Source organism: Pelophylax lessonae (genome assembly GCF_965119305.1).
Source record: "Pelophylax lessonae genome assembly, chromosome: 2".
Classification (NCBI taxonomy): domain Eukaryota; kingdom Metazoa; phylum Chordata; class Amphibia; order Anura; family Ranidae; genus Pelophylax; species Pelophylax lessonae.
The window spans coordinates 646596658-646623227 of record NC_138769.1 but is presented as its reverse complement, the minus strand read 5'-3'; the positions used below and the strand labels follow the sequence as shown (position 1 = coordinate 646623227).

At 41.8% G+C, this 26570-nt stretch overlaps 2 protein-coding genes across 2 annotated transcripts in view; one reads left to right on the top strand and one right to left on the bottom strand.

Moving 5' to 3' along the window:
* The window catches only part of SUPT20H (SPT20 homolog, SAGA complex component), a gene marked incomplete at its 5' end in the record, with an annotated part of 185366 nt that extends 163973 nt beyond the window's left edge, over window positions 1-21393 (top strand). Inside the window, 4 exons of the mRNA XM_082248178.1 lie at window positions 3248-3283; window positions 6313-6418; window positions 11964-12073; window positions 21183-21393. Coding sequence (XP_082104304.1) covers window positions 3248-3283; window positions 6313-6418; window positions 11964-12073; window positions 21183-21308 — 378 coding nt within the window. The 3' untranslated portion in view covers window positions 21309-21393. The remainder of the gene's footprint in view (window positions 1-3247; window positions 3284-6312; window positions 6419-11963; window positions 12074-21182) is intronic.
* A 269-nt stretch (window positions 21394-21662) lies between these two features.
* Window positions 21663-26570, bottom strand: part of EXOSC8 (exosome component 8) — a 72706-nt gene continuing 67798 nt past the window's right edge. The window contains exon 11 of the mRNA XM_082246894.1: window positions 21663-21784. Coding sequence (XP_082103020.1) covers window positions 21681-21784 — 104 coding nt within the window. The 3' untranslated portion in view covers window positions 21663-21680. The remainder of the gene's footprint in view (window positions 21785-26570) is intronic.

Sequence of the window (26570 nt, the reverse complement as noted above, 5' to 3'; positions counted from 1 at the left end):
AGTGAGTGTACAGCTTGTATAACAGTGTAAATTTGCTGTACCCTCAAAATAAGGCAACACACAGCCATTAATGTCTAAACTGCTGGCAAAAAAGTAAGCACACCCCTAAGTGAAAATGTCCAAATTGGGCCCAAAGTGTCAATATTTTGTGTGGCCACCATTATTTTCCAGCACTGCCCTAACCCTCTTGGGCATGGAGTTCACCAGAGCTTCACAGGTTGCCACTGGAATCCTCTTCCACTCCTCCATGACGACATCACGGAGCTTGTGGATGTTAGAGACCTTGCTCTCCTCCACCTTCCAGTTGAGGATGCCCCACAGATGCTCAATAGGGTTTAGGTCTGGAGACATGCTTGGCCATCAATGATCTGTAGCTCCCCAGTGCCGACAGCACTCATGCAGCCCCAGACCATGACACTCCCGCCACCATGCTTGACTGTAGGCAAGACACACTTGTCTTTGTACTCCTCACCTAGTTCCCGCCACACACGCTTGACACCATCTGAACCAAATTTCTCTTTGTCTCATCAGACCACAGGACATGGTTCCAGTAATCCATGTCAGTAGTCTGCTTGACTTCAGAAAACTGTATGCGGTCTTTCTTGTGCATCATTTTTAGAAGAGGCTTCCTTCTGGGATGACAGCAATGCAGACCAATTTGATGCAGTGTGCGGCGTATGGTCTGAGCACAGACAGGCTGACCCCACCCCATCAACCTCTGCAGCAATGCTGGCAGCACTCATATGTCATCTTTGGTCTACCATGGCGAGGCCTATTCTGAATGGAACCTGTCCTGTTAAACCGCTGTATTGTCTCAGCCACAGTGCTGCAGCTCAGTTTCAGTGTCTTGGCAATCTTCCTATAGCCTAGGCCATCTTTATGTAGAGCAACAATTCTTTTTTTCAGATCCTCAGAGTTCTTTGCCATAAGGTGCCATGTTGAACTTCTAGTGACCAGTATGAGAGAGTGAGAGCGAGAACACCAAATTTAACACACCTGCTCCCCATTCACACTTGAGACCTTGTAACACTAACGAGTCACATGACACCCGGGGGGGGGGGGGGGAACTCACTTTTGTTGCCAACGGTTTAGACATTAATGGCTGTGTGCTGAGTTATTTTGAGGGGACAGCAAATTTACACTGTTATACAAGCTGTACACTCACTACTTTACATTGTAGCAAAGTGTCATTTCCTCAGTGTTGTCGCATGAAAAGATGTAATAAAATATTTACAAAAATGGGAGGGGTGCATTCGCTTTTGTGAAATAGTGTAATATATATATATACACACACATACATCTACACGGTCTTGTTAATGTGTACATAGGTGTGTACTGTAGGCTATGATTTACAGCTGGCAGGAAAGTTGCATTTTACATTTCAAAAGGGCCAAAGCAGTTACCTAAAGGGGATTCTAAAATGTAAATTTGTCTGATTAGACTTGAAAAGAATAGTAAAAGGTCTATGGGGGTGGTTAGTGCAATCTGCTAAGAAGGCATTCATTCTTATACACATTCATATGTGATAATGAGAGCACAGGTCTATATTATATTATTGTATGCATGGAAGCTATATAGGTACATATTATGCTGGATTGTAGTGTCTCTCTGCTGGCTAATATATGATAGGACAAATGGTACCCTGAAGGCTGCTGTTCATCGTAATATTTACTCTGTTGGATGTTGTCATCTGTTGCAAGTATCTTGTGAATTTTGTTCTGTCCTGGGACTCAACAAATGCAATCTCTGGAAGAACTGGATTGCTGCGGAAATAACTAGAATTATAAGAATTAATAATCTTCATCTTACAACTATATCACTACAGTATAGGGCTACTTGAAGATGTGCAGGGCACAACCTTCATAGACTATCAAGGAATTTGAGAGCAAAATATACTGCCAATCAGGCCTTTTCTGACACTTTTTGTTTACAAGTAAAAATCTGTATTTTTTGCTAGAAAATTACTTAGAACCCTCAAACATTACATATATATTTTTTAGCAGAGCCGTTTTTCGAATGCAATTTGTAGAAAAAATACACTGCAAAATATAAAAGATATTATGCTGAGTAGATAGATACCTAACATGTCATGCTTTAAAACTGCTCACGCTCATGCTATGATACTTAAGCTCCATAGGCGATCCTGTAAAGTTTTTTTTTTGGTTACCAGTTTAGAGTTACAAAGGAGGTCTAGAGCTAGAATTATTGTTCTTGCTACAACGTTTGTGGCGATACCGCACATGTGTGGTGTGAACATCGTTTACATATGTGTGCGCTACCTACACATGCGTTCGTCTCCAAACACGGAGGGACTAGAACGCTTTAACAAAATGTATTATTTTAAAAAATATATACATTTTTACACTGTCCCTTTAATTTTATTTATCTTATCACTTTTATTGCTGTGCTAAGAAATGTAAACATCCCTTGTGATAGAAATAAAGCATGACAGGTCCTCTTTATGCAGACATCTGGGGGTTTATAAGACCCCAGATCTCTCCTCTATCCTTGAAACCATGGGATTTAAAAAAAAAAAAAAACATCTAATGCTTTCCAGGAAAAAAAATGCTTTGTTTACATTTCCCCTAACTTGAAGTGACGAAATAAACGTTGCTTCCAGTCTCCTAGAACATAGAGATGATCGGGAACATTCTGATCCCCTCTATTGTAAGTGGCCGCAACCGCTGGATCGGATCCCGGGCTCCGGTGTAACAGGAGAGCACGTAAAACAAGGTATGTGCACCAAAAAGCGGTGGGAAGGGGACAACCCCTCCCGCTGCTTGTAAAAGTGATCCAGCGGCTAATCACTGGCTGAAAACTTTAATACCGGGGTGACAGCTGCAGCCATGGCCCTGATATAACTGCTTGAACACAATGACCTACATGTATGCGACTGTGTGGCAAGTGGTTAAACCTAGAATGTCACTTGCCAAAAAACTCCAGTTGTGTCTCTTCTGTCCAAAGCACATTCTCCCAGAAGCATCAGTCTGTCAATATACATTTTTAAAAAATTCTAGTTTGGCTAAACAATCTCTAACTGTGGAGTCCTCTCCATCTTCTTCCTTTGAGCCTACTGTCACTCAAGATGGATGGCGTGATCAGACACTGATGTACAGTAATGTGAAACGTTTTAGGTAGTTGTGAAAAAATGCTGTAAATTAGGAATGCTGTCAGTAATAGAAGTCTTAATAGTTTTATCAATGAACAAAATGCCTTCAAAACAACATCAATTCTTTAATTCTTCTAGGTACACTTGAACACAGTTTTTGAAGGAACTCAGCAGGTAGGTTATTCCAAACGTCTTGGAGAACTAACCACAGATCTGCTGCTAATGTAGACTGCCTCAAATCTTTGTCTCTTCATGTAATCCGAGACAGACTCATTGTTTGAAATTGGTGCTTTGTGAGTGCCAAACCATCACTTCCAGGACTTTTTTTTATGCTGAAGATAGTTCTTAATAACATTGGCTGTATGTTTGGGGTCATTGTCCTGCTGCAGAATTAAGTTGGGGCCAATCACACGCCTCCCTGATGGTATGGCATAATGGATAAGTATCTGTCTGTATTTCTCAGCGTTGAGGACACCATTGATCCTCAACAAATCTCCATCTGTTGGCTGCAGACACTCATCATTGTACCGCTCTCCAGCCCCTTGTGAACAAATTTACTTTTGCTACAGCCAAATATTTCAGATTTTGACTCTTCAGTCCAGAGCACCTGCTGTCATTTTTCTGCACCTCAGTTCCTATGTTTTCATGCATAGGACATGGAAACAAGGCTAAGCGACTCCACTATGCAGACATCAGCTAATATGGAACTGTATGAGAAAAAATAGATATGTAAACTACTTCCTAAGTTTTAATGGGGGTGTCCTGTCAGATATTTAGTGTTTCAAAAGATTCTGCTTCAGCTAATGTCAAACTTGTAATTCATGCCAGCAGCAGGCTCTTTATTTAGGACACAGTAGGGAGGAGAAACACTCCTAAATTGCATATGTTGCTCCACCGCTGGTTGGAGTGAGGCATTGCTCTCCCACTGGCAGTTTATAATCTGCAAAGTAGAGGAGTACTTTCCTTGCATATTCTAGCATATTTCCTTTTTATTCAAGGCTGCTGCTGGGGACATTTTGTGATCAGCCTGTATCCAGTACGGGACTTAAGTTGGCCTCAATGATGGGCTAAATGAGATAAAATCAAATCAATTTCCCCCCATCCACACTAACAGTGTGGATCGCAAAATCTCCACTACCGGATGTTGTATTCAAGCTCCCATCGCTGCCTGAGTACTTTGATGTTGCCAAGTGATTTCATCTGACAAAAAAGTAGTGTGTGCATCTGTAAAAGTAGGAACTGTATGATAGGTAAAATCTCTTCTTTCCAATCATTTTTATTTTGTTCTGAAATGTGAGTCCTTTCTTGGGAATCGGTTCCATAATATAACATATAGCTCTCTTCCTTTTGGTCCTTTAATCATGAAGTTAGAGGAAATCATTTTTGTCATGGAATATTTTATCAATGGAGGACTGATATCTATAGCCAGAGACAACTTGATACAATAAAATATAATTTTGCAAATATTGAAATCCCTTGCAAAATAATATAATTTTTTTAGGTTTAATAACTTAATTTTCATTCTCATACCACCTATCAAAATATATGAAGATCCTTTCATATTTCAATAAATGCGCAAGTGACAGGTTCTTTTGTAAGGCCATCTTGCCAGCTACTTATATTCTTTCCATTCTCCTCCACTGCTCAGTTGCAGCATGGGGCACTAACCATTGTCGGGTAGTGTCAGAGATTATACAAGTCTTCCTCTTCATAAGGTAACAGTATGTGGGCCTGGCTGTTGGCCAATAGGTTCAAGGTACGCTTCTCCATACCCAAAAGAACGAGTTATCTACTGAATGTTCTGGCAGGGTATTGGAGCAGTGAAGGAGTATGCAGGAGGGCAAAGTGAAAGATTCTCCATAACTAGGCTCTCAGGCTGTGTTTAAAAAAACACTGTTACTTTCCTCATCCAAGGGGACCCCACAACCTCCTTATTTTTGCCATAAAGGCCATTACCACCATTCCTTACTCATCTGCAGCTGGCACTAAAATAATGGATGTCTGCTTCCACAGGTGGGGTAATTGCATCACTCCTCTGGTCATGACAGTGCTCAGACCTAGTTGTTGACTTTTAGTCCCAAGCATTGTCAAAGACAAGGTCCCATACCCAGAAGCATCAGGTATCTATTGAATGCTCTGACAGAATAATGAAACGGTGTCTCTAAAAGGGCCTTCCCAGCCCAATTTAACTTACCAGTAGTTTTTCACCCCTCCTTCCTCCTCAACAGTTCTCACTGACTGGTGTCGGTGACAGTGGCGTCAGTTCTTCCAGTCATGTGACAGTGCTCTGGCCTAGTGATCAGATGCTAGACCTGAGCCCTATAAAGGTCACACACTCCTCTCTCTAAAAAGTGTTGGGTATTGTGGATGGCTCTGGAGGAGGAGCGCCTAGACTTAGTACGTCAGTGCCACAAAACATACAGACAATTGCACAAGGCAGGCTTTGCCTTTAATTACACCTACAATCCATATTTCACTGTGCACAGCTACACTTTTAGGCCTCAATGAACATTTTTGCAGCCGCTTTTAAGGGCGTTGGGTGTTTTTTATTTTTTTTGTTCGTCTCTAAACTGCCCTGAATGTTATCCTATGTATCCATGCGCACACAGGCTTTTAGGAGTGTTTAGTGTCAGAGGCTTTTAGAGGCAGGAAAAAAAACCACTGCCAGTGCGTCCAGGAGCAGCAGCGCTTTGGCAGAAAAAAAAGATTGTGCTAAATGCACATTAAAGCTAGGCATGTTTAACGCTTGAGCGTTAATTCCTTTCAGTGACCAGAATAAATGATTTAACTTAATTGAATCTAATTTAAATGAATTAATGCCCAAGCTCTTGACGCCTGTAAATGCATCTAAAGACAACTTTACAAGCGTCAGGCTGTTTTTCCGCCAAAACGCTGCTGCCAGGAGGAAAGGCTTCTAGGAGAGTTTGCAAAACGTCCTGTGTGCATAAGGCCTGTTACATAGATATTTATTATGCAGCCTTGGTATTCAGTGACTCATAAAATCATTACTGAATACTGAGCATTGCAAATGCAAGCTACTTAAACCCATACGAACATACTGTAGTGCGATTTACAAAAAAGACCTGTGGAGTTTGACCATAAATATAGGCATATTTAGAAATAGGAGTTTATTTATTTTAGATAATTTGAAAAGTTAAATTATTACTTTTCATGTACTGTACTTTTTATTTTCACCTTGCCAGGGATTGGAACAAGGTTCTAGCAGCCAAGAACAGACTTTATCTTCACAGCAAGCAGCTGTCATTAATCTAACTGGAGTAGGTGGTTTTATGCCTCAGCAGGCAGCTGGTATGTATTCCTATTCTCTATTCCCCAATTACATACTTTTCAACACCCCAACTCATCCACAGTCTGTTGACGCAGACTGTACTCAACAGTCATGCAGCAAAAGTGAAAGTCCACTCCTCTTGTGAAACATCACCCACCTGTTTGTTGCCTGGAGGTCTTCATAGGCATTCCAGATCTTACTGCTGACAGTTAATGATCTGCCAGACTCTTATTCATTGGAGATGACATTCACACTTTTATCACTCACTTCTGAAAATATATTATAAAATTGCCTCTGAGTGGTTTAATAAATTATGTTAGGCTGGGTTAGAATAGGTACCTGTAATCATTTTACTGCATGGATCCAGATTGAGGTGTGAAACTGCTTTAAATTAGATTACAAGTGAGGTGGAACTCCACCCAAGGTGCAAGGTTTGAGCCCCCACAGTTCTTCCATGGCTCCTCAAGACCCCAATAAGAGGACTCCCCTACCTTTTTGAAATCCCCTTTCCACCTAGCCAAACATACCCTCCCTGAGGAAGCTCGGCAGGGAATATCTCTTGGACATGTGCTCACTCCCTGATTCAGCTCTGTTGCTTGAAAAAGAAATTACATTAAAAAGTTAGCCTGCAAAAGAAGACTTTAAAGTGTTACATAACCCACAACAGTAAAATCAGTCTGTAAATGCAGTAAAGCCTACTTGTTCTACTCACTGTGGAACCTAGAGGGTTAATCATCTTCATTGTGTAAAAAGGCTGTTTGATCCTGTCTTCTTTGGTCACCCCCCCTTCTTTCACAGTCCCCAGTCCATCTCCTGATAATACAGAGCCTTGGAGTCTTTCTGCACATGCTCAGTTTGGTGTGTATTGCTAGAGCATTTTTCTTTTTCTTGGGAGGGTGCAAGTGATTGGCAAAGGGCCAATCCGCAATGTCAAGACAGAGGGTGAGGAGTCATTTAGCCTCATAGGACAGTCAGAGGAGAATGAAAACTCCTCCTACAAGCTTTAAACAGTGCTCAACCAGACAGTGATAGAAGTCACAAGACTGCTATATACTGCTGATGAAAAAAGGTATTTTGCAGTTTATATTTATCAAAACGATTGCATTTCCATGTTCTGTGTACTGTGGGAGACCAGAAATGGTGAATGCAGAGTCCTGGGTTTACTAACACTTTAATACTTTTCTCTCCAGCAGGTGGTGAATCCTCCCTTTGCAGTCTTCAAAGAGCTGTGACCTTCAGCATTTAGCACTTCCAGATATCTGTGTCTCCTGTCGAGCGCTGTGGTTTCTTCCTCCGACCACTAAGTCATGGTAGGACACAGAAGTGATATAGGGGCAGGCAGGCGGAACCTCAGAGTGCAAAAAATTCTGCTGGAGGCTACAGCTTTGCAGGCAGTAAAGGTGGGAATTGCCATCCACCAGGATTTTGCTTTGCAGCAACCTTTTTCACACTTTTTGGGTGACAGTAGGATTTAAGCATCTGTAGGCCGCTTAATGGAAACCTACTCTGAGAGAAGTATGGGGGCTGACATTGTTCGCCCCTCTTTATTAAAATGTATTTTTTTCTCTTTCAGTGGGAGCTTGCTGACACCACAAAGTCATTACTCCACCTTTACCTTAAACCTGTAACCAAGATAAAGTGCGGGGCTACCCTATGATAAATCAATAATCAATTTCCAACTAATATCAATATATAAATAAAAAATAAGTGAATAACCAAACCAAAATACAGTGTCCCAATAGGATACATATATTTCATGTCTATGTACCTTTAAATATGGCCATTATAGCTGGGCTGGGAGATGACCGGACCCTGCCTCACCCCGGCAAAACCATCCATTTTGAAGGGCATTTCCTCAAGTTACATAACAAATGAGCCGGTGCTAAATTTTATATTTAATTTAGCATCTTTTGTCAATTTTGAAGCTTTGACAGGAGCAAGTATAAGATTTCAAGTCTGATTTGTAGAAAAAAAATTCTGTTTGGAATAATCAGTCCAGCCTTTTATAGTCACGCTTTTACCATGTGGCTGCTGGGTGTCCTAATTCTATTTATGCCTATCAGATTTATAACTGCAGCGAGCAATGTGGCAGCTGCTACTTGTATTAACAAATGCAGCTGTCTACAAGAAACATGTCATTCTTGGAAGCATTTGTGCATGCGTTTTAACAAATATTTGTAAAAAAAATAAATCAATGTGAATAATTATGAGGCATGGAGAAGAGCATATTTTTCAATTCAGTTAAATCCATTTCAACAAATGTCTGTCTCCAGTTATGGGAACAGATCATAAAGATTTCTTGACTTTGATTTTCTTAAGAGTAATTACAGCAGCTTAAAGCCACCTAAAAAGCTTTTAAAAAAAAGAAAAAAAGAATGCTCACAGTAAAAAGGTATAAAAAGAAAAACCCAGAATGTGTACATACTAAATAGAGGCTCTGAGGGAAGCAGAGACAGGCAAAGGTTAGGATACTGAATATTTAGCTTATTGTATATATTTTTTTTATATTGAGCATTTGGAGAAAATATTGGCTGTCTGTTGCCCCCTGCTTTACATAGGTGGCAGTGCAGGTAGCATTTGTTGTATACTTTTTGTCTAAGGCTCCATGTACACAGGACGTTGTTAAGGGCCGTTTAGTAGCAGTTGGGCGTTTTTTTCAGAAGTCCCTGAACCCACCTACATGTTATCTTATCTGTCCATGTACACAGGGTCGTTTACAGTCATTTATTTGCCTTTGAACGCGTTTCAAACGCAAAAACGCGACCGAACGCGATGACCCGTGTTTAGCGTTCACTTTTTTCCATTTTAAAGGAGAATAATTTTTTTTGACTGCTAGGAACGGTTCTAAATGCAAACGCCCGCTAAACGTGGGTGCAAACGCGACCTAACAGACGTTTCAAATGTCCTAAAAATTCCAGCATTCAAAGGGACTTTTAACAACGTCCCGTGTACATGAAGCCTAAGGCATTTGGGACATTAAATATCTGATTGAATTCTACTTTAGCAACATTCCTCTACTTGTTAGACTTTCAGCAGTAAAAACTTTATAATAATTAGCAGCAGTAAGTTTCCTTTTGTGTCTACGTTTCCTAGTCAAATTTTATTGCATAACCTTCTTTACCTGTTTTGTATCCCTTGACTTTGCTGTGTTCTTCTAGTCCCATTCACTTTTATTTAAAATATTGCTGATTGCCAGATCTGTACACAAATGAGGCCCCTAATGTATAGGATAAAATGGGTGCTGGAATCACAATTATCTGATAATGACTGATTAAGCAAAGTATATCAGTGCAGGTCATCTAAATTTAGTGAATCTCTAAGCAAAATTTTTTTTTTTTTTTTAGTTTTAAATAGAGTGGAGAAGGGTTGGATACTCTGTCAAGCTGTTATTGCTGTTTCCCCATTGGGGAGATTCACCAAATTTGTTTGCCAATTACTGTTGTTACCAAGACCGAAATTGAGGGAAAATTCAAATTTTTAGCATTAAATAAAGGTAAAAAGAAATCTTCAAGTGGGGACACTTGTTCCCGCGACAACTGTTAAGAGGGAAATTCCCCACTTTGGGAGAGTTTCTCTACCTTCTCGGTGTGTCTCTGGGACAGGACATGAAAGGAGGTTTTCCCAATGGTGCATGGACAGCAAAAAAAATAAGCTACTGGGTGCTTACCCTTCCCTACTCTTTCCAAAACTATATAAAAAAAAAAAATGTTTGACTATAGACCGATCAGCTATAACATTATGACCACCCACCATAACCCTTCCAAACATGGACTCCACTAGACCTTCGAAGATAAGTTGTGATATCTGTCACCAAGCCATCAGAAGCAAATCCTTTAAGTCTTGTAATTTGAGAGGTGGGCCAATTCAAAACCTTAAACTCATTGTTGTCTTCTCCAAACCGTTCTTGAATTCATCAGCCCAGGCCACCTTGTTCAATTGCTCTGTGGTACAGTTCTGATTTCTGTGTGCCCATTGTAGGCGCTTTTGGCTGTGGACACGGGTCAGCATGGTCCCGACCGCTGTTACCAGTATCATCGAAAGTGGGAAAAAAAAATCCCAAATTTTGGGTTGATATCAGAATAATAGAGTGGACATGGTCTAGTGGTTCTGGTGACACAGTGGGGTTTCCTCGCTTCTGAGGGATTTCCTCTCACTTGTTTTGGCCATGGGACAGGAAGTGAAGGGAAATCTCCCTACTTGGTCACAGATGGCAAAAAAAAGACTGGTTATAATGCTCTTACTCTGTCCAATATGAAAGAAAGGTTTGAGCTACAGTAGCTCTTCTTTTGGATTGGACTACAAAGTCTTCACTTCCCACATGCATCTGTGAGCCTTGGCTGAGCCTGTTGTTGGTTTGCCAGTTTTTATTCCTTGGACCACTTTTGGTCAGTCCTGACTACTGCAAACCGGGAACCACAAGCGCTGCAGATTTGGATTTGCTCTGACCCAGTCATCTAGCCATTACAATTTGGCCCTTGTCAAAGTCACTCAAATCCTTCCACTTGCCCATTTTTTTCTGCTTTCAACACATCAGCTTCAGGTACATCATGTTCCCTGCCACTTCCAGGTGCAATTGTCACGAGATAATCAATTTTATTCACTTTACCTGTCAGTGGTCATAATGTTATGGCTTTTTAGTGTATATACATATTCAGGAGAGATTCTGTACAAGCTGGAAATTGCATTTTTCCATAGCACATTGCACCCTGTGTGATACATTGAGGCACCATTGTGTTTGGCAATGCCCTGCAAAAGAACAGACAGATGTGAGGGGGGTCTTTTGACTCCCATCAATACATGTGCATTGGCATGTTTTTACTGTGCCTTCCAGTGGCATTCATTAAGGTAAAATAACCCTATTGGGAACTCAGGCAGTAATGAAACCCTGACAGGCTCTAACCCCTCCCCACTCTACCCAAAATAAGGCTTGGTTCACACCTTTGCGTGAGGCTGCGGGAATTGCATCTGTTCCCGCAGCCAGATCGCGCTGCTCTTAGGAGATGCACGGAGCTGCCATTAATTCTGAATGGCACCTCCACGCATCATTTGTGGGTGTGGGAACCGCAGGAAAATCACATTCACCTTTTTTTTTTTTTTGCACAAACGCAAGCACAGCAGCCCATTTGTTTGAATAGGCTGCTGTGTGTGCGCAAACGCAGCCTGCACAAAACTAGGAAGTGTGAACCTAGGGTTAAGGTTTTGTCTGGAGTTGGGCTTTAGGCCACCCACATAACTATATCATTTTAGATTTATTTTCATATGTTTGGTATTGTGCTCAATGGCACATTTAAATTTGTGTCAAAAGTTTGTAAATTACTTGTTTATATTGTTATTATAAATTTAGTTTTGATTAGATTATACTTTGCACATTTCAGCTCCAACTGCTGCTTTCATCATTGGCTACCACTCTGCTTGTCCTTAGGGGTATGGGAGTGAACAGTCATTCAACAATCTACAAATTTTGCAGCTGTTTATTTTGAAGTCACAGGCTGCTCTAGTGTGTCTGTGTTTTCATCTCTTGAGCACTGTTCCCCTTTGACCTGCCTTCCCTTCTCCTCTCCATAGTGTTACCCCAGCTCGGCTCTACTGTGAATAGACCCGGGCAAGGTCGTCCATACCAGAATCTGCAGCTCTCTCCTGCCTTACAACTGCAGCAGCAAAAGCAGCATATACAAGTAATCTATAGAACTAAGATAATAGCTCTTGCAGAAACTAAACCAAAAAAATAGCAAACTGTAGTGTGCAAATTACAGAATTTTCTTACATTTAAGGCCCAACTGAAATTTCAGTTTAAAGCATTGACATCCTGATCCATTCCAGGTGCATTAAACCAAAAAATCTCAGTTCGTTTTCTTCAGAAAGCACCTGCAGCCTGAGTAGAAAAGCCTGTCCGCGAACAGCGTACTGTAGAGGACTGTTGTTTCTTTGTGTGGAAGTAGTGCTCTCTCTGCAGTGGTCCAACATACACCTTTGCGGCGTCATAGCTGAAGCTATCAAAATCAGCAGGGAGCATGAGCTTTGGTAATTATCATTCTGTCTCAGCAGGAGGCATGTCAGATCCCTGCATAGAGACCACTACTTTCCCACAGAAAGAAGGTTGTTCTCTTTATACTATGCTGGCAGAGGACAGGCTTTTCTGCTCAGACTGTGGCTGCCTTTCAAAGAAAAATTAACTGTAAGTCATTACACACTTTTTTTTTTAATGCACATAAAATATGTATTTAGCTGATTTGAACTGGGTTTTAAATAAATACGAAGTGGAATAATTGTGCAACTGCAGGATTAGGAAAAGTGCATGCAAACTGCAATTCGCTGCATGGGGAACCTTCTAGTTCTGGGTTTTAGAAGAGCCCATAGCTAGCTGATAAATACCTTTTTAAAGGGCACATGCAGGCATTTTCAGAAAATTCCCCATTCCTAAGTGTTTGGATAGGTAAATTGGTGGATAGCATCCACAATTAACTGAGTCATATTCCTGCTTCTGCTAGCTTGCATAAGAGAAAACCATTTAAGCGTGTGTGTAAACCCTAACAATGAACCAGAGTAGATGAAGTATACTATTCAGTGTTTTCTTATATCTGATAAGTGAAGAAAATACCTGTTGATTCTGCCAATAATTTCTTGTGCTCTCTGCCTTTACTGCACTGTCATCAGTTACATGTTTCTAGCCATATCTGTGGAATACAGAAGATCTCCTCACTCTCTGTCCTCAGATGAGTGCTGTCCCCTTGGGGCAGGGAGCATGTTACTGGCGGAATCGCCAGGTGAAAATAAAGGGGGAGGGGGGAGAAGCCACAAAGCTTCAGACTGATAAGCTGCAATATGCAGTGGGGGGAAATAATTATTGGATCCCCTTCAGATTTTGTAAGTTTGCCCACTTACAAAGAAATTAAGGGTCTATATTTTTTATCATAGGTGTATTTTAAATGATAGAGACAGAATATTAATCAAAAATGTAGAAAAAACAAATGATACAAATGTTTTAAATTGAGTTGAAGTTTAGTGAGTAAAATTAAGTATTTGATCCGCAAGCAAAACATGACTTATTACTGGGTGGAGAAACGCTTGTTGGCAAGACAGAGGTAAGATGTTTATTGTAGTTAGTGACCAGGTTTGCACACATCTCGGGAGGGATTTTCGTCCACTCTTCTTTACAGACTTTTTCTAAATCCTTAAGGTTTCTTGGGAACTTAAACTTTCAGCTCCCTCCATCATTTTTCTATAGGATTAAGGTCTGGAGACTGGCTGGGCCACTCCAAGACCTTAATGTGCTTCTTCTTGCGCCAAACCTTTGTTGCCTTGGTGGTATGTTTTGGGTTATAGTCATGCTGAAAGTCCCATTCATGACCCATCTTCAGTGTTCTGGCTGAGAGAAGAAGGTTTTCATCCAAGATTTTACAATACATGGCCCCTCATTGCTGCAAAGTCGGTTTGTACCTTTAGCAGAGAAACAGCCCCAAAGCATAATGGTTTCCACCTCCATGCTTGACTGTAGGGATGGTGTTCTTAGGGCCATAGTCCGCATTTTTCTTCCTCCAAACACGGTGAGTCCCCCTCCTCAGACAGGCACATGTACAGTCATGCCAATGAACATCTAAATGATTCAGGGAAGGATTGGGAGAAAGTGCTGTGGTCAGATGAGTCCAAAATTCAGCTCTTTGGCATTAACTTGACTCGCCGTGTTTTGAAGAAAATGCTGACTATGACCCTAAGAACATCATCCCTACAGTCAAGCAAAGAGGTGGAAACATAAAGCTCTGGGCTGTTTCTCTGCTAAAACTACAGGCCGACTTTGCCGCATTGAGGGGTCAATGGAGAGGGCCATGTTTTGTAAAGACTTGCATGAGAACCTTCTTCCCTCAGCCAGAATTTTGAAGATGGGTCATGGATGGGTCTTCCAGCATGACAATGACCCAAAACATACTGCCAAAGCAACAAAAGAGTGGCTGAAGAAGAAGCACATTAAGGTCATGGAGTGGCCTAGACAGTCTCTAGACATTAATCCCATGGAATATTTATAGAGGGAGCTGAAACTTCGAGTTGCCAAGAGACAGACAAGAAACCTTTAAGATTTAGAAAAAAAGAGTGGACCAAAATTGCTCCTAAGATTTTTTGGCTGTCCCTTGGCAACTCAAAGTTTCAGCTTCCTCTATACATTTTCTATAGGATTAAGGTCTAGAGACTGGCTAGGCCACTCCATTACCATAATGTGCTTCTTCTTGAGCAACTCCTTTGTTGCCTTGGCAGTATGTTTTGGGTCATTGTCATACTGGAAGACTCAACCACGACCAATCTTCAAAGTTCTGGGAAGAAGGTTCTCGTCCAAGATTTTACAATACATGGCCCTCTTCATTGGCCCCTCAATGCGGCAAAGTCGGCCTGTAGCTTTAGCAGAGAAACAGCCCCAAAGCTTTATGTTTACATACATAATGATGATGTTCTTAGGGTCATAGTCAGCATTTTTCATCAAAACACGGCGAGTCAAGTTAATGCCAAAGAGCTGAATTTTGGTCTCATCTGACCACAGCACTTTCTCCCAATCCTCCTCTGAATCATTTAGATGTTTATTGTCATGACTGTACATGTGCCTTCCTTAGGAGGGGGACTCGCCTTGTTTGGAGGAAGAAAAATGCTGACTATGACCCTAAGAACACCATCCCTACAGTCAAGCATGGAGGTGGAAACATTATGTATTGGGGCTGTTTCTCTGCTAAAGGTACATACCGACTTTGCAGCATTGAGGGGCTATGTATTGTAAAATATTGGATGAGAACCTTCTTCCCTCAGCCAGAACACTGAAGATGGGTCATGAAGGGGCCTTTCAGCATGACAATGACCCAAAACATACCGCCAAGGCAATAAAGGAGCGTTTAAGAAGAAGCACATTAAGGTCATGGAGTGGCCTAGCCATTCTCCAGACCTTAATCCTATAGAAAATTTATGGAGGGTACTGAAACTTTGAGTTGCCAAGAAGCCTTAAGGATTTAGAGATCTGTACAGAAGAGTGGACTGAAAATCCCTCCGAAGATGTATGCAAACCTGGTCACTAACTACAATAAACATCTTACATCTGTGCTTGCCAACAAGGGTTTTCCACTAAGTCATGTTTTGCTTGGGGATCAAATACTTATTTTACTCACTGAATTGAAACTCTGTTTATAACTTTTGTATCCTGTGTTTTTTCTGGCTTTTTAGTTTAGTGAATAATCTGTCTCTATCATTTAAAATATACCTGTGATAAAAAAATTATAGACCTTTCCTTTCTTTGTAAGTAGGGAAACGTACAAAATCGTTTTTCCCCACTCTATTACATTTGTTGTTGAGTTCAGATACACTTTAGAGCTGAATTCTTAGTATGAATATTTTTTGCATGTTACTTAGGCCCAGCAATGTAAGCATTCATTTGCCATACCTGGCCAATCTCTGTGAAAACTGGAAAGCCGCTGGCTTCTGGATCATGTGTTGTGTGGCTGCTTAGTAAACACAGAGGTCGCTCATGCAGCATGGGTGCCATTCAGAGAATGATTTTTGCATTTTTTTCAGCGTTCTGATTAGACAAGATCGAGAGGCAGGATGACATCCGTCTCCACCTTGTCCAATCAGGAAACACTTTACAATCTCTCAATGAATGCAAAGTGTTCTCTGAATGTTGCCCATGATGAGCGAGTTCCTCTGTGCTCACTAAACAGCAAGGCAGCCCCTCGCCATGGGATCCAGAAGCCAGCGGCAACTACTACAATCATTTCTGGTTTCCACATAAATCGCCCAGATATGGTAAATGCATACTTACATTGCTGAACTAAACTAACGATGCAAAAATATCCATACCAAGAATTCAGCTTTAAAGTGTATCTGAACTGAGCTAATCAGCAGTGTTGCCACTCTGCACAGGACCAAGATCTTAGAAGCAATCAGTGGAGTAGCAGCATCTACAACAATAATTTCCAGAATCCACAGCCATCGGCCAGGTATGACACATGCTACTTACATGGGTCCAGCTTGGGCCAATGTAACTATGGAAAAATGTCCATACCTGGAATTTAGCAGTCACAATTGTCATTTTGATATCTCAGCTTTGTGGAAATGTATGTGGTAGGTCAGTAGCCTGGTTAAAAATTTGGTGTCTTGATAGATACCACTACACAGGCATGGTGCTTTCTGCTAAACCAGGAGCTGTTTACTCAGTCTTATTACTGATCTATAGAAGTAGTTTGAATTAGAGTTTTTGGCTGTATTCTTAATTATCTGCTTTTCATAGAAAATTCATCTGACAAAAATAAAGGAAATGCACATCTTAAAGCATTTTGTACTGCACACATATAAAAAAGTGTGCAATGGCATGCAATTTTGTGTGCTTTTTTTTTTATTCGGAAACGTATAGGTGGAAGTGCAGCCTCAACATCTCTGCCAGGAGTCTGCATTTTCCCCATACAACTGCCTATATCTTATGCTTGTAGCCAAGAAGACTTTTAAGACTGGTTCAGACTCACGCTTGACAGCTATTTTCATGGTGCAACTGCTAGATCAGCGCTCTTGGTTTGTGATTTGCTTGGTTGCCAGTCTGCTGCAGTACCCAATTACAAGTTGGGAATTTAAGATATGTCAATTGTACCTTTTTAGAAACAATGGTCAATCCTCACTTGTTACCAAAAAAAACAAACATAGCTAGAAATTATAGAAGTGGGTTGCAGAACCTTTTAACTATCTGCCCTAATGCATATTTCCACTTTTGCAGCCAAATTGGAATAACACCTACTTTGTTACATGTCTATATTCACATAGCATAACATGGGTTATATGCTGGTAATTGGGCGCTGGGACCCTGCAAGCTAGTGTATCCATGTAACCCCACCCACTCCGTGAGGCTACAGTGTTTTAGCAAGCAGTAAGGATATCACAGAGAAAAGATGTACTGTATTCCAAGATATAGCACTAACTGGTTCAATGGTTTATATTAATAGTACAGGACACAGAAATAAATTCTAAAACAATGGGATGATCCCAAGCAACAAAACCGCTAAAACAGGTACACAAAGATGGGGGGGAGAAAGAACCCCAAAACCAAGAAGGGTCAAAGGACCCAATGAGACAGTTACAGTATCTCACAAAAGTTAGTACACCCCTCACATTTTTGTAAATATTTTCTTCTATCGTTTCATGTGACAACACTGAAGAAACTACACTTTGTTACAATGAAAAGTAGTGAGTGTACAGCTTGTATAACAGTGTAAATTTACTGTCCCCTCAAAATACCTCAACACACAGTCATTAATGTCTAAACTGCTGGCAACAAAAGTAAGTACACCCCTTAGTGCAGATGTACAAATTGGGCACGTAGTGTCAATATTTTGTGTGCCCACCATTATTTTCCAGCACTGCCATTCATAGGTTGCCACTGGAGTCCTCTTCCACTCCTCCATGACAACATCACAGAGCTGGTGGCTGTTAGAGATCTTGCGCTCCTCCACCTTCCATTTGAGGATGCCCCACAGATGCTCAATAGGGTTTAGGTCTGGAGACTTGCTTGGACAGTCCACCACCTTTACCCTCAGCTTCTTTAGCAAAGCAGTGGTCGTCTTGGAGGTGTGTTTGGGGTTGTTATGTTTGAATGCTGCCATGTGGCCCAGTCTCCGAAGGGAGGGGATCATGCTCTGCTGCAGTAGGTCACAGTACATGTTGGCATGCATGGGTTCCCTCAATGAACTGTAGCTCCCCAGTGCTGGCAGCACTCATGCAGCCCCATATCATGACACTCCAACCACCATGCTTGACTGTAGACAAGACACACTTGTCTTTGTACTCCTCATCTGGTTGCCGCCACACACGCTCGACACCATCTGAACCAAATATGTTTATCTTGGTCTCATCGGACCACAGGACATGGTTCCAGTAATCCATGTCTTTCGTCTGCTTGTATTCAGCAAACTGTTTGTGGGGTTTCTTGTGCATCATTTTTAGAAGAGACTTACTTCTGGGACTACAGCCATACAGACCAATTTGATGCAGTGTGCAGCATATGGTCTGAGCACTGACAGGCTAACCCCACCCCTTCAACCTCTGCAGCAATGCTGGCAGCACTCATATGTCTATTTTCCAAAGACAACCTCTGGATATGACGCTGAGCACGTAACCTCAACTTCTTGGGTCGACCATGGTGAGGCCTGTTCTGAGTGGAACCTGTCCTGTTAAACCGCTGTATGGTCTTGGCCACTGTGCTGCAGCTCAGTTTCAGGGTTTAGGCAATCTTCTTATAGCCTAGGCCATCTTTATGTAGAGCAACAATTCTTTTTTTCCAGATCCTCAGAGTTCTTTGCTATGAGGTGCCATGTTAAACTTCCAGTGACCAGTATGAAAGAGTGAGACCGATAATCCCAAATTTATCTCACCTGAGACCTTGTAACACTAACGAGTTACATGATCCTGGGGAGTGAAAATGGCTAATTGGGCCCAATTTGGACATTTTCACATAGGGGTGTACTCACTTTTGTTGCCAGTGGTTTAGACATTAATGGCTGGGTAGAGTTATTTTGAGGGGACAGCAAATTTACACTGTTATACAGGCTGTACGCTCAGTACTTTTGATTGTAGCAAAGTTTCATTTCTTCAGTGTTGTCACATGAAAAGATATAATAAAATAGTTACAAAAATGTGAGGGGGTGTACCCACTTTTGTCAGATACTGTAACAGCAGATGCCCAAACAGATTGCCCTGCAACCTGTGGAAAAACAGGTGCTTAGTGCTGAAAACACCTAAAACCCCAATACCTCTGGGTAAATTGGTTCTGATAAGAAAAGAGGGAATTGTTCCCTGATGGCACAATCCCTAGAAAAGGCAAAATTGCCACCCAGCAATTTGCAAGGAGAAAAAAAAAAATTCCATAATGGGAATTTTCTGTGTGGAAAATATAAGGGGTCAGTTCTCAAGGAAAGATGTGGTGGGTAGCCATAGCTGACAGGCCTAACCTGGCTCATAAGGCACAGTGACATTCTTCCAAAGCAGTTTAGGGAGTACTATGGATGGCAGGGAAGTGGAGAGAAGGCTCAGTTGTTAGAGTAGCTTATAAGGAAGTAACCCTCTGGGGCCTTGCCAATGCATTGTGCTGTGTTAATAGGGACATGGAAGGTTGCAGCAAGTGCTGAGGAAGAGCAACTTGTAAAGAGAGTGAGAGGTGTTATGATCCTTTAAGAATTGTATAGCCAGGAAACTAGTATGCAAAGATACAGGGAAACTCTCTATTATCGCTCACTGTGTGCATACCCTCAAAGGGTCTTCAAGGTCTGGGTCCCTGGACTTGTATAGCACCCTGCAGGTAACTACACTTGTTGCAGAAATTTCCAAATGTAGGATCCAATGCCCAAAGAAAACATTACAAGCTGGACCCGTTGCCATGGGGTCTAGGTACAGTTCTCAAAGCAAACACCGAATATAACCAATCTGTAAACTGCAGATGAACCATAAGGTAATAAGCACTCATATTTAGATAAGTCAGTTGATGGAGGAAAAGGAAACTAGTGAAAAACAGACCCTCTCTCCCATTAGAAGTTTTTTCTATCATGTAAGCAAAAAAAAAAAATGAAATTCTCATGGAGTAGGTGGGGTTATATTGGTATGTGGGGGTCCCACCAAAGCTTTTGTCAGTGTAATGGCATATAACCCATGGTCTAAGAGTATTCCTATGTCCTGTACAATAAAGACACTATTTTTCCCCCCTGCTGTGGATAGAATGAAACCATTGTTCGGTGTGAAAGTGCTTTTATTGCTGTTTGTGTCTCCATTGGAGAGACATTTTTCTCATTTTCTGGCTCAGTATCTGAAAAGGTTTAGAACATCCCCCAGCATAGACACAGACAGCAATGATAACCTAACAGGTTCTAACTCTCTTCTCCTTTCTCCATGATTACAATCTTTTGGGGGGTAGTCACTTTTAAATGGCTTAGTTTAAACTTTCCCTTGGAATGAATAATGATCACAGTATAGTAGGCATAAGAACTGTGAGGATTTTCAAGAGGGGTGTAGCACAGGAAAGGATTTGGTGTAAAGAGGACAGTTGTGTATAGGGAGTGACAGATGACCATCTAACATGGATAAGTGCACTATTGCAACCACATGCTGTTCTTAGGGTACCGGTAGTGGAGGGGAGCCAAATGGGAAGAGGTTAGCATTTAGATTCCAGTGTATGTATACACACTGTCTGGCAGCTATGTTCTCTGTAATTTTAGCAGAGGCAATATGCCAAAATATCAATTTGGGTAGCAAGTAGATTACTAGGAAGGTGAATTTTATAAAAAAAAATATATGGACAACTAACAGACAGGAACCTGTGCTGGAGGAGCTCCTAGCACACAGCATCTAGTGTTCTACAAATGTATAGTATTTAAGCTTCCATCTGAAACTATCTTTACCCCCGCCAAACCTAGTGGCTGGCATGCTTTCCCACATCTCAAGAACAAAAGGGTTTAGTAGCCAAATCTATGCAAATGCTTGGCAGGATGTTTGCTGTGTGAATGCTGCCTGCAGCCTCTTGCATTTTCCTTGCTTTACCTAGTAGTCCCAAAAGAGACTTTTAGAGCCAGGGTGATGGTTGTCATGAAGCCTGAATGAATTTCTGTAAGTGTTCATAAAGGCAAACAGGAGTATTAAAATAGGCAAAGGATATCAGATATGCTTTGGTACCACTGATGCTGCATGACTGCTCATTCATGTCTGTACATGTCACACACTGAAGCTAATACTTTGTGGAACTTGATAGTGGATAATTATTCTTTCTTCCTCCTTTGTTCACAGTTGCAATTCTTGCAACATCAAATGCACCAAATGGCTGCGGCAGCACCTCCACAGCACCTGCCTCATTCCGACAGCCAATCAAGAAGTAAATTGAGAGGACGCTCTGCTCTGGAACCAAAACCCTGAGATCACACTCATCCACCAGCAACAAAGAAAGACACTGAACACATCAGCCAACAAATGCCTTCTCTAATACTTTTTAAAAAACAAAGTGTTTTAAACGCTACACCTTCATCACTAATGAGCTTTGTGTAAAGATGATGAATTCAAAGTCAGATAACCATGCATTAAACTGAAAACATGGTAAGAGTTTCTACCCAGTTAGCAAGTTTTAAGCAGCAGTAACTGGATATTGCTCTTCTCTGGATTAATCAACTGATTGTGTGACTGTACAGAAAACTACACATAGCAAATTTATTGTTTTATTTAGTACAAAAAAAGGTGGGCATCACTATAACAAATACAAACTTTTTACATGTTCATTTTAAAACGTCTTTATTATTTCGTCGTAACGCTATCCAGTAGATTCTGCACCTCTTTGTGTCTGGTGATTGCTCGACTGATACAGTCCTGAAGTTTTTCTGCTGACAGGGCGCTGCCACCTGTTTAACAAAAACACTATGACTAGTATACAGCACTTAGAAATACAGTGGAAACCTTATCAGCCTGGTTAGCTGCATTTCAATTGCTTCATATATAAACAAAAAAATTGACATTGCTCCTAGAAGGATTGTGAACAGAAACAGATGACCAGCCAATAAAGAAACATGTTAGGAACAGATGATTTTTAGGGTTAAAAAGAAACAGTTAACAGGAAAAAAAACTGGTAATATTGAAAGTAAAAAGCCTATCGTTTTTCAGCAGAACAGTGGAGATCTGGGCCCAATTTTCCCTTTTTATTTTATATGTACCTTTTGCGGATGTCTCCAGGGCAGCTATGCGACACTGAATTGTAAGTGTAGGGCACCATAGTGCTGCCCCCTTAGAGTGTTGGGCAATGACACTGAAATCACAGGATTCCCCCCAGGCTAAATGATGCTGAAAAATCACTGAACCCAGAAAACTGAGCACATTCGTTCATGGAAATTACTTTAAGAGACAGCACTGGTGGAAAGGTAAGTATAATATATATATATATATACACATTTTTTTTTTAAGTAGACAACTATGTACTGTCCCCACCCTAGGAAATAAAAAAAATAAAAAAAGTCAGGTTGTCTCGCTTTAGGTTTCTGATAAAGTCAAAAGATGGTTTATTGGCTCCATACCCTGAAATTATTACATCCAGCTATCATTATAGAAAATGCAAACACTTGTTAACTTTGAGCATATCCTGTGGTTGGTGAATTGATCAGTTGAAACCAAACTAGCCTCAAAACCGTGTAGCTAAAAAAAAAAAAAAACAATTGCCAGTAATTGTAAGGAGGCAGTGTATGAAAAAACCTCGTAACATAGAGCTAAACTGAAACTTTTTTTTTTATACACATTTCTTACTCAACTACTAGCACCAGAAGAGGGCTAAGCAGTCCCAGGCCTCCCCTGAGATGGGAGAAAATACACACTGTCTGATAAAACTTGTGGGCAAGCCTAGTATAAACCCCTCCTACTCCCAAGCATGCCTCCTTTTTGCGGAGATGGCCTCAATTTGCACCTAGCTAGCTGTATCAGCCTTTTAGGCTTCATGTACACAGAACGTTCAAAAACATCTCCTGAATGCTGGAACTTGACAGCTAGTAACCGACAATTCAAAAAACATCTGTTTCTCTTACATCCTCTGACAGACACAGCTCTTCGATGTTTCTTCACCAATGGGTTATGCGCCCTCTACAGGAGTAGACTAGGCAGAGAAAGCTTTCACTTGGCACGCCTATAGGGGCTGTCCTACACACATAACCCCTGACACACTGTGCTCATAAATCAGTTTCTTGCTGCCTAGTTTAGGAGTAGGAGACCGGGATCGCAATGTAAAGTGGAGAACTTTCAAGCAGATTACCTGACTAGTCAGGCACTGGATCAGAGGTAATGGTCCCTGCATCCGGAGGTTTTTCGCCTCCTGTGTACCCGATGGGGAACTACAGCGGTGGACCTGTTTGCATCTCGTCTAAACAGAAAGGTAGAGCGGTTTGTGGCCAGGGCTCGAGATCCTCTGGCCGATGCCGTGGACGCACTGGTGGTGCCTTAGCACCACTATTGGCTGATATATGCCTTTCCTTCGATACAGCTGCTGTCACGGTTCCTCCGCAGAGTGGCGGTGGAGAAGGTGCAGGTGTTTCTGGTGGCACCAGTCTGGCCTCACCGGTCTTGGTACGTGGACTTGGTAAAGATGGCCATCGAGCCTCCCTAGTGGCTGCCTCTGAGGGAGGATCTGCTCTCGCAGAGGCCAATCTTCCATCCTGCTTTACGGTCGCTGGCTTTAATGGCTTGACTGTTGAAGGCCAGGTGTTGAGAGACAGAGGTCTCTCTGATGCTGCGATTCCTACCTTGTTGAGGGCTAGGAAGGCTACTTCCAGGAAGATTTATCATCGTACTTTGAAGATGTACGGTATATATCCTGGTGTGAGTTGCAAGGGTTGCATCCTTGCTCCTTTTCGGTGGCGAGAGTCTTGACTTTCCTGCAGAAAGGAGTGCAGCAACGTTTGGCTTTATGCACGATTAAAGGTCAGGTGTCAGCCTTAGCCATTTACTTCCAACACTTTTTACAATTTACTTCTTGGCGACTAACTCCTTGATTCACACCTTTATTCAAGGGTTGCGTCATCTGGCTCCACCAAGGAGATCCCCTTTTGCTTCCGTGGGATCTGAATTTGGTTTTGTCCATTCTGCAACGACCTCCCTTCGAGAATATCAGGGAAATCTCTCTGCCTTCGTGGTCTCAGAAAGTTGCCTTTCTGGTGGCTATCACCTCTGCTCGCAGGGTGTCTGAGTTGGCGGCTCCGTCTTGCCGTTCGCCTTATCTGGTCGTTCATAGGGATAAGATTGTTCTGCGACCTAACCAATCTTTTCTCCCTAAGGTGGTGTTGGCTTTCCCAAGCATCCTAAAGAATTTGCCTTGCATTCGCTGGATGTGGTTCGGGTGATCAGGGTTAACCTGTTGGCCACGGAATACTTTCGGACGTCTGATTCCCTGTTTGTTCTTCCTAAGAGATCTCGTAAGGGTTTGGCTGCGTCTGCTGCAACCATATAAAAATGGATCAGACAGACTATTGTTCGGGCTTATTCATTGAAGGGTCAGATTCTGCCCTTCCCCGTGAGAGCGCATTCTACTCGAGCACTGAGTGCTTCTTGGGCTTTTCACCATAGGGCTTCTGTGGCTCAGGTGTGTAAAGCGGCGACCTGGTCATCTGTACACACTTTTACAAAATTCTACAAGATTGATTTGTTGGCATCCTCAGATGCTTCCTCTGTGCGCAAGGTTTTGCAGGCTGCGGTTTGCTGAAGAGATTGATGTTCTCTTTCAGGAGTGACTTTTTGTTGTGGGGTAATCGCCTGTTGGTGTCGGTTGAGCTTTCTGTTGCCCTGTTGGCTATGTTTTCTAGCCTTGTTGATACGTTAACAGTTGGTTGCATTCTTCCCACCCCTCATGCCTACACTGCTATGAGACGTCCCATTGGTGAAGAAACATTGAAGAGCTGCGGCTGTCAGAGGACGTAAGAGAAAATTGAATTTTTGTAAGAACTTACCGTAAAATTATTTTCTCTGAGTCCTCTGACAGACGAAGCTCCCGCCCCTCTGTTCTGGGGTTGGTTGTGTTTTCCTTCACTGCTTGCTACAAAACTGTTCTTTGTGTCAGCCCCTATAGGCGTGCCAAGTGAAAGCTTTCACTGCCTAGTTTACTCCTGTAGAGTGCGCATAACCCATTGGTGAAGAAACATTGAAGAACTGCGTCTGTCAGAGGACTCAGAGAAAAGAATTTTACTGTAAGTTCTTACAAAAATTTAATTTTTGCCACGTTTAGCAGCATTTGTTTAGAAGCAGTTTTACATTGTAAAATGGTCAGAAATGTGTCCTGATTGAAAACACCTATAAAGCAGCAGTGTACGTGAGGCCTTAGACTGCCACTTCCAGACCCGACTGGAGATTGTGGGGCTAGCCTGGAACATAACCTTTGAGTATTTGGTTTTGCATTGTGACACTTTTCCGACTAAAGTGTACTTGTTATGTTAGCCACAGAGCACGCTCCAGGTTCAGTGCTGTGGCATAGCCCCAATGACCAAGAAGACTGACTTTCTGTAAGTAGGCTGAGCACTAGCAGCTACCTTGCTACTAGGATTGTTGTACACCATTTAAAACTTTTCTGCCATTCTCACAATGAGATAACATTATCTAATGGGTGAAGTGTTGTGCATGCTTTTTTTTTTTTTCCTACCATTAAATGTTGAGGAAGCATTTTCTTGCTGCTGCTAAGTAACACATGGACTCTACTCAGCTCTTCACTGCTGCCTACCTACACTGACTTAGTCACTTTTGGCTTCTTGACCCTATTCCAGCTACCCGCAGTGGGGTTATTGCTACTTTCATACAGGATTTATATAGCACCAACAGTTTGTGCAGTGCATTACAACAGTACCGTTACAATACAATTCAGGAGACATCAGAGGGCCCTGCTTGTTAGAGCTTACAATCTAAAAATGGAGGGTCAAGTGATACAAAAGATAACTGTGGGGGATAAGCGGAGAAAAAAACAAAAAAAAAAAAGTACAATTGTTAAGCGTAAGCAGGATATGCTTCTCCAAAGAAATTGGTTTTCAGGGATCACCTAAAAGTGGACAGATTGGAGTAAGTTGTGGTATAGAATTCCAAAGAAAGGAAGAGGCTCAGGAGAAGTCCTGAAGGGAAGCATGCCCACTGTACAGGGTAGCTCCAACACACAGACTAGGTTGGCCGCAGGAAACCGCAAAACATGGCAAAATCGCACCGCAGTTTTTGCCTCGTTTTGCAGCTAGCGGTCAAAACATTGCTATCCTGAACACGATTCTTTCACGTTCAGGAGAGGGAGGTTGAACCTCCCCTAACCGCAGCAGCTTCTAAACTCTTTTAAAAGCTTATGTGTACACGAATAGCATTATATATTATATTATATATTTATAGCATTGAGTTAGGAGCTTTGGCATAAGTAAACAGAATTTTATGGTGCAAAAAGCAGATTTGATTTCCAACTCTGACTGCAGAACATGCTTTCACATCTTCACCTGCAGAATTGTCATCCAATCTGCCTCCAACCATCAGCCATTGAGGCAGTCTCAATGCAGAGTCTCTAAAAGTCCTTAACAAGCAATCCTAGACCAAAGACATTGCAGTCTTCTGCCATTATACCCAGAGACCATCTCAGCTCTTACTGACGCACCACTTTAAAACTTAGAATCAGGCTGTAGCTTTTACCAGTGCGGT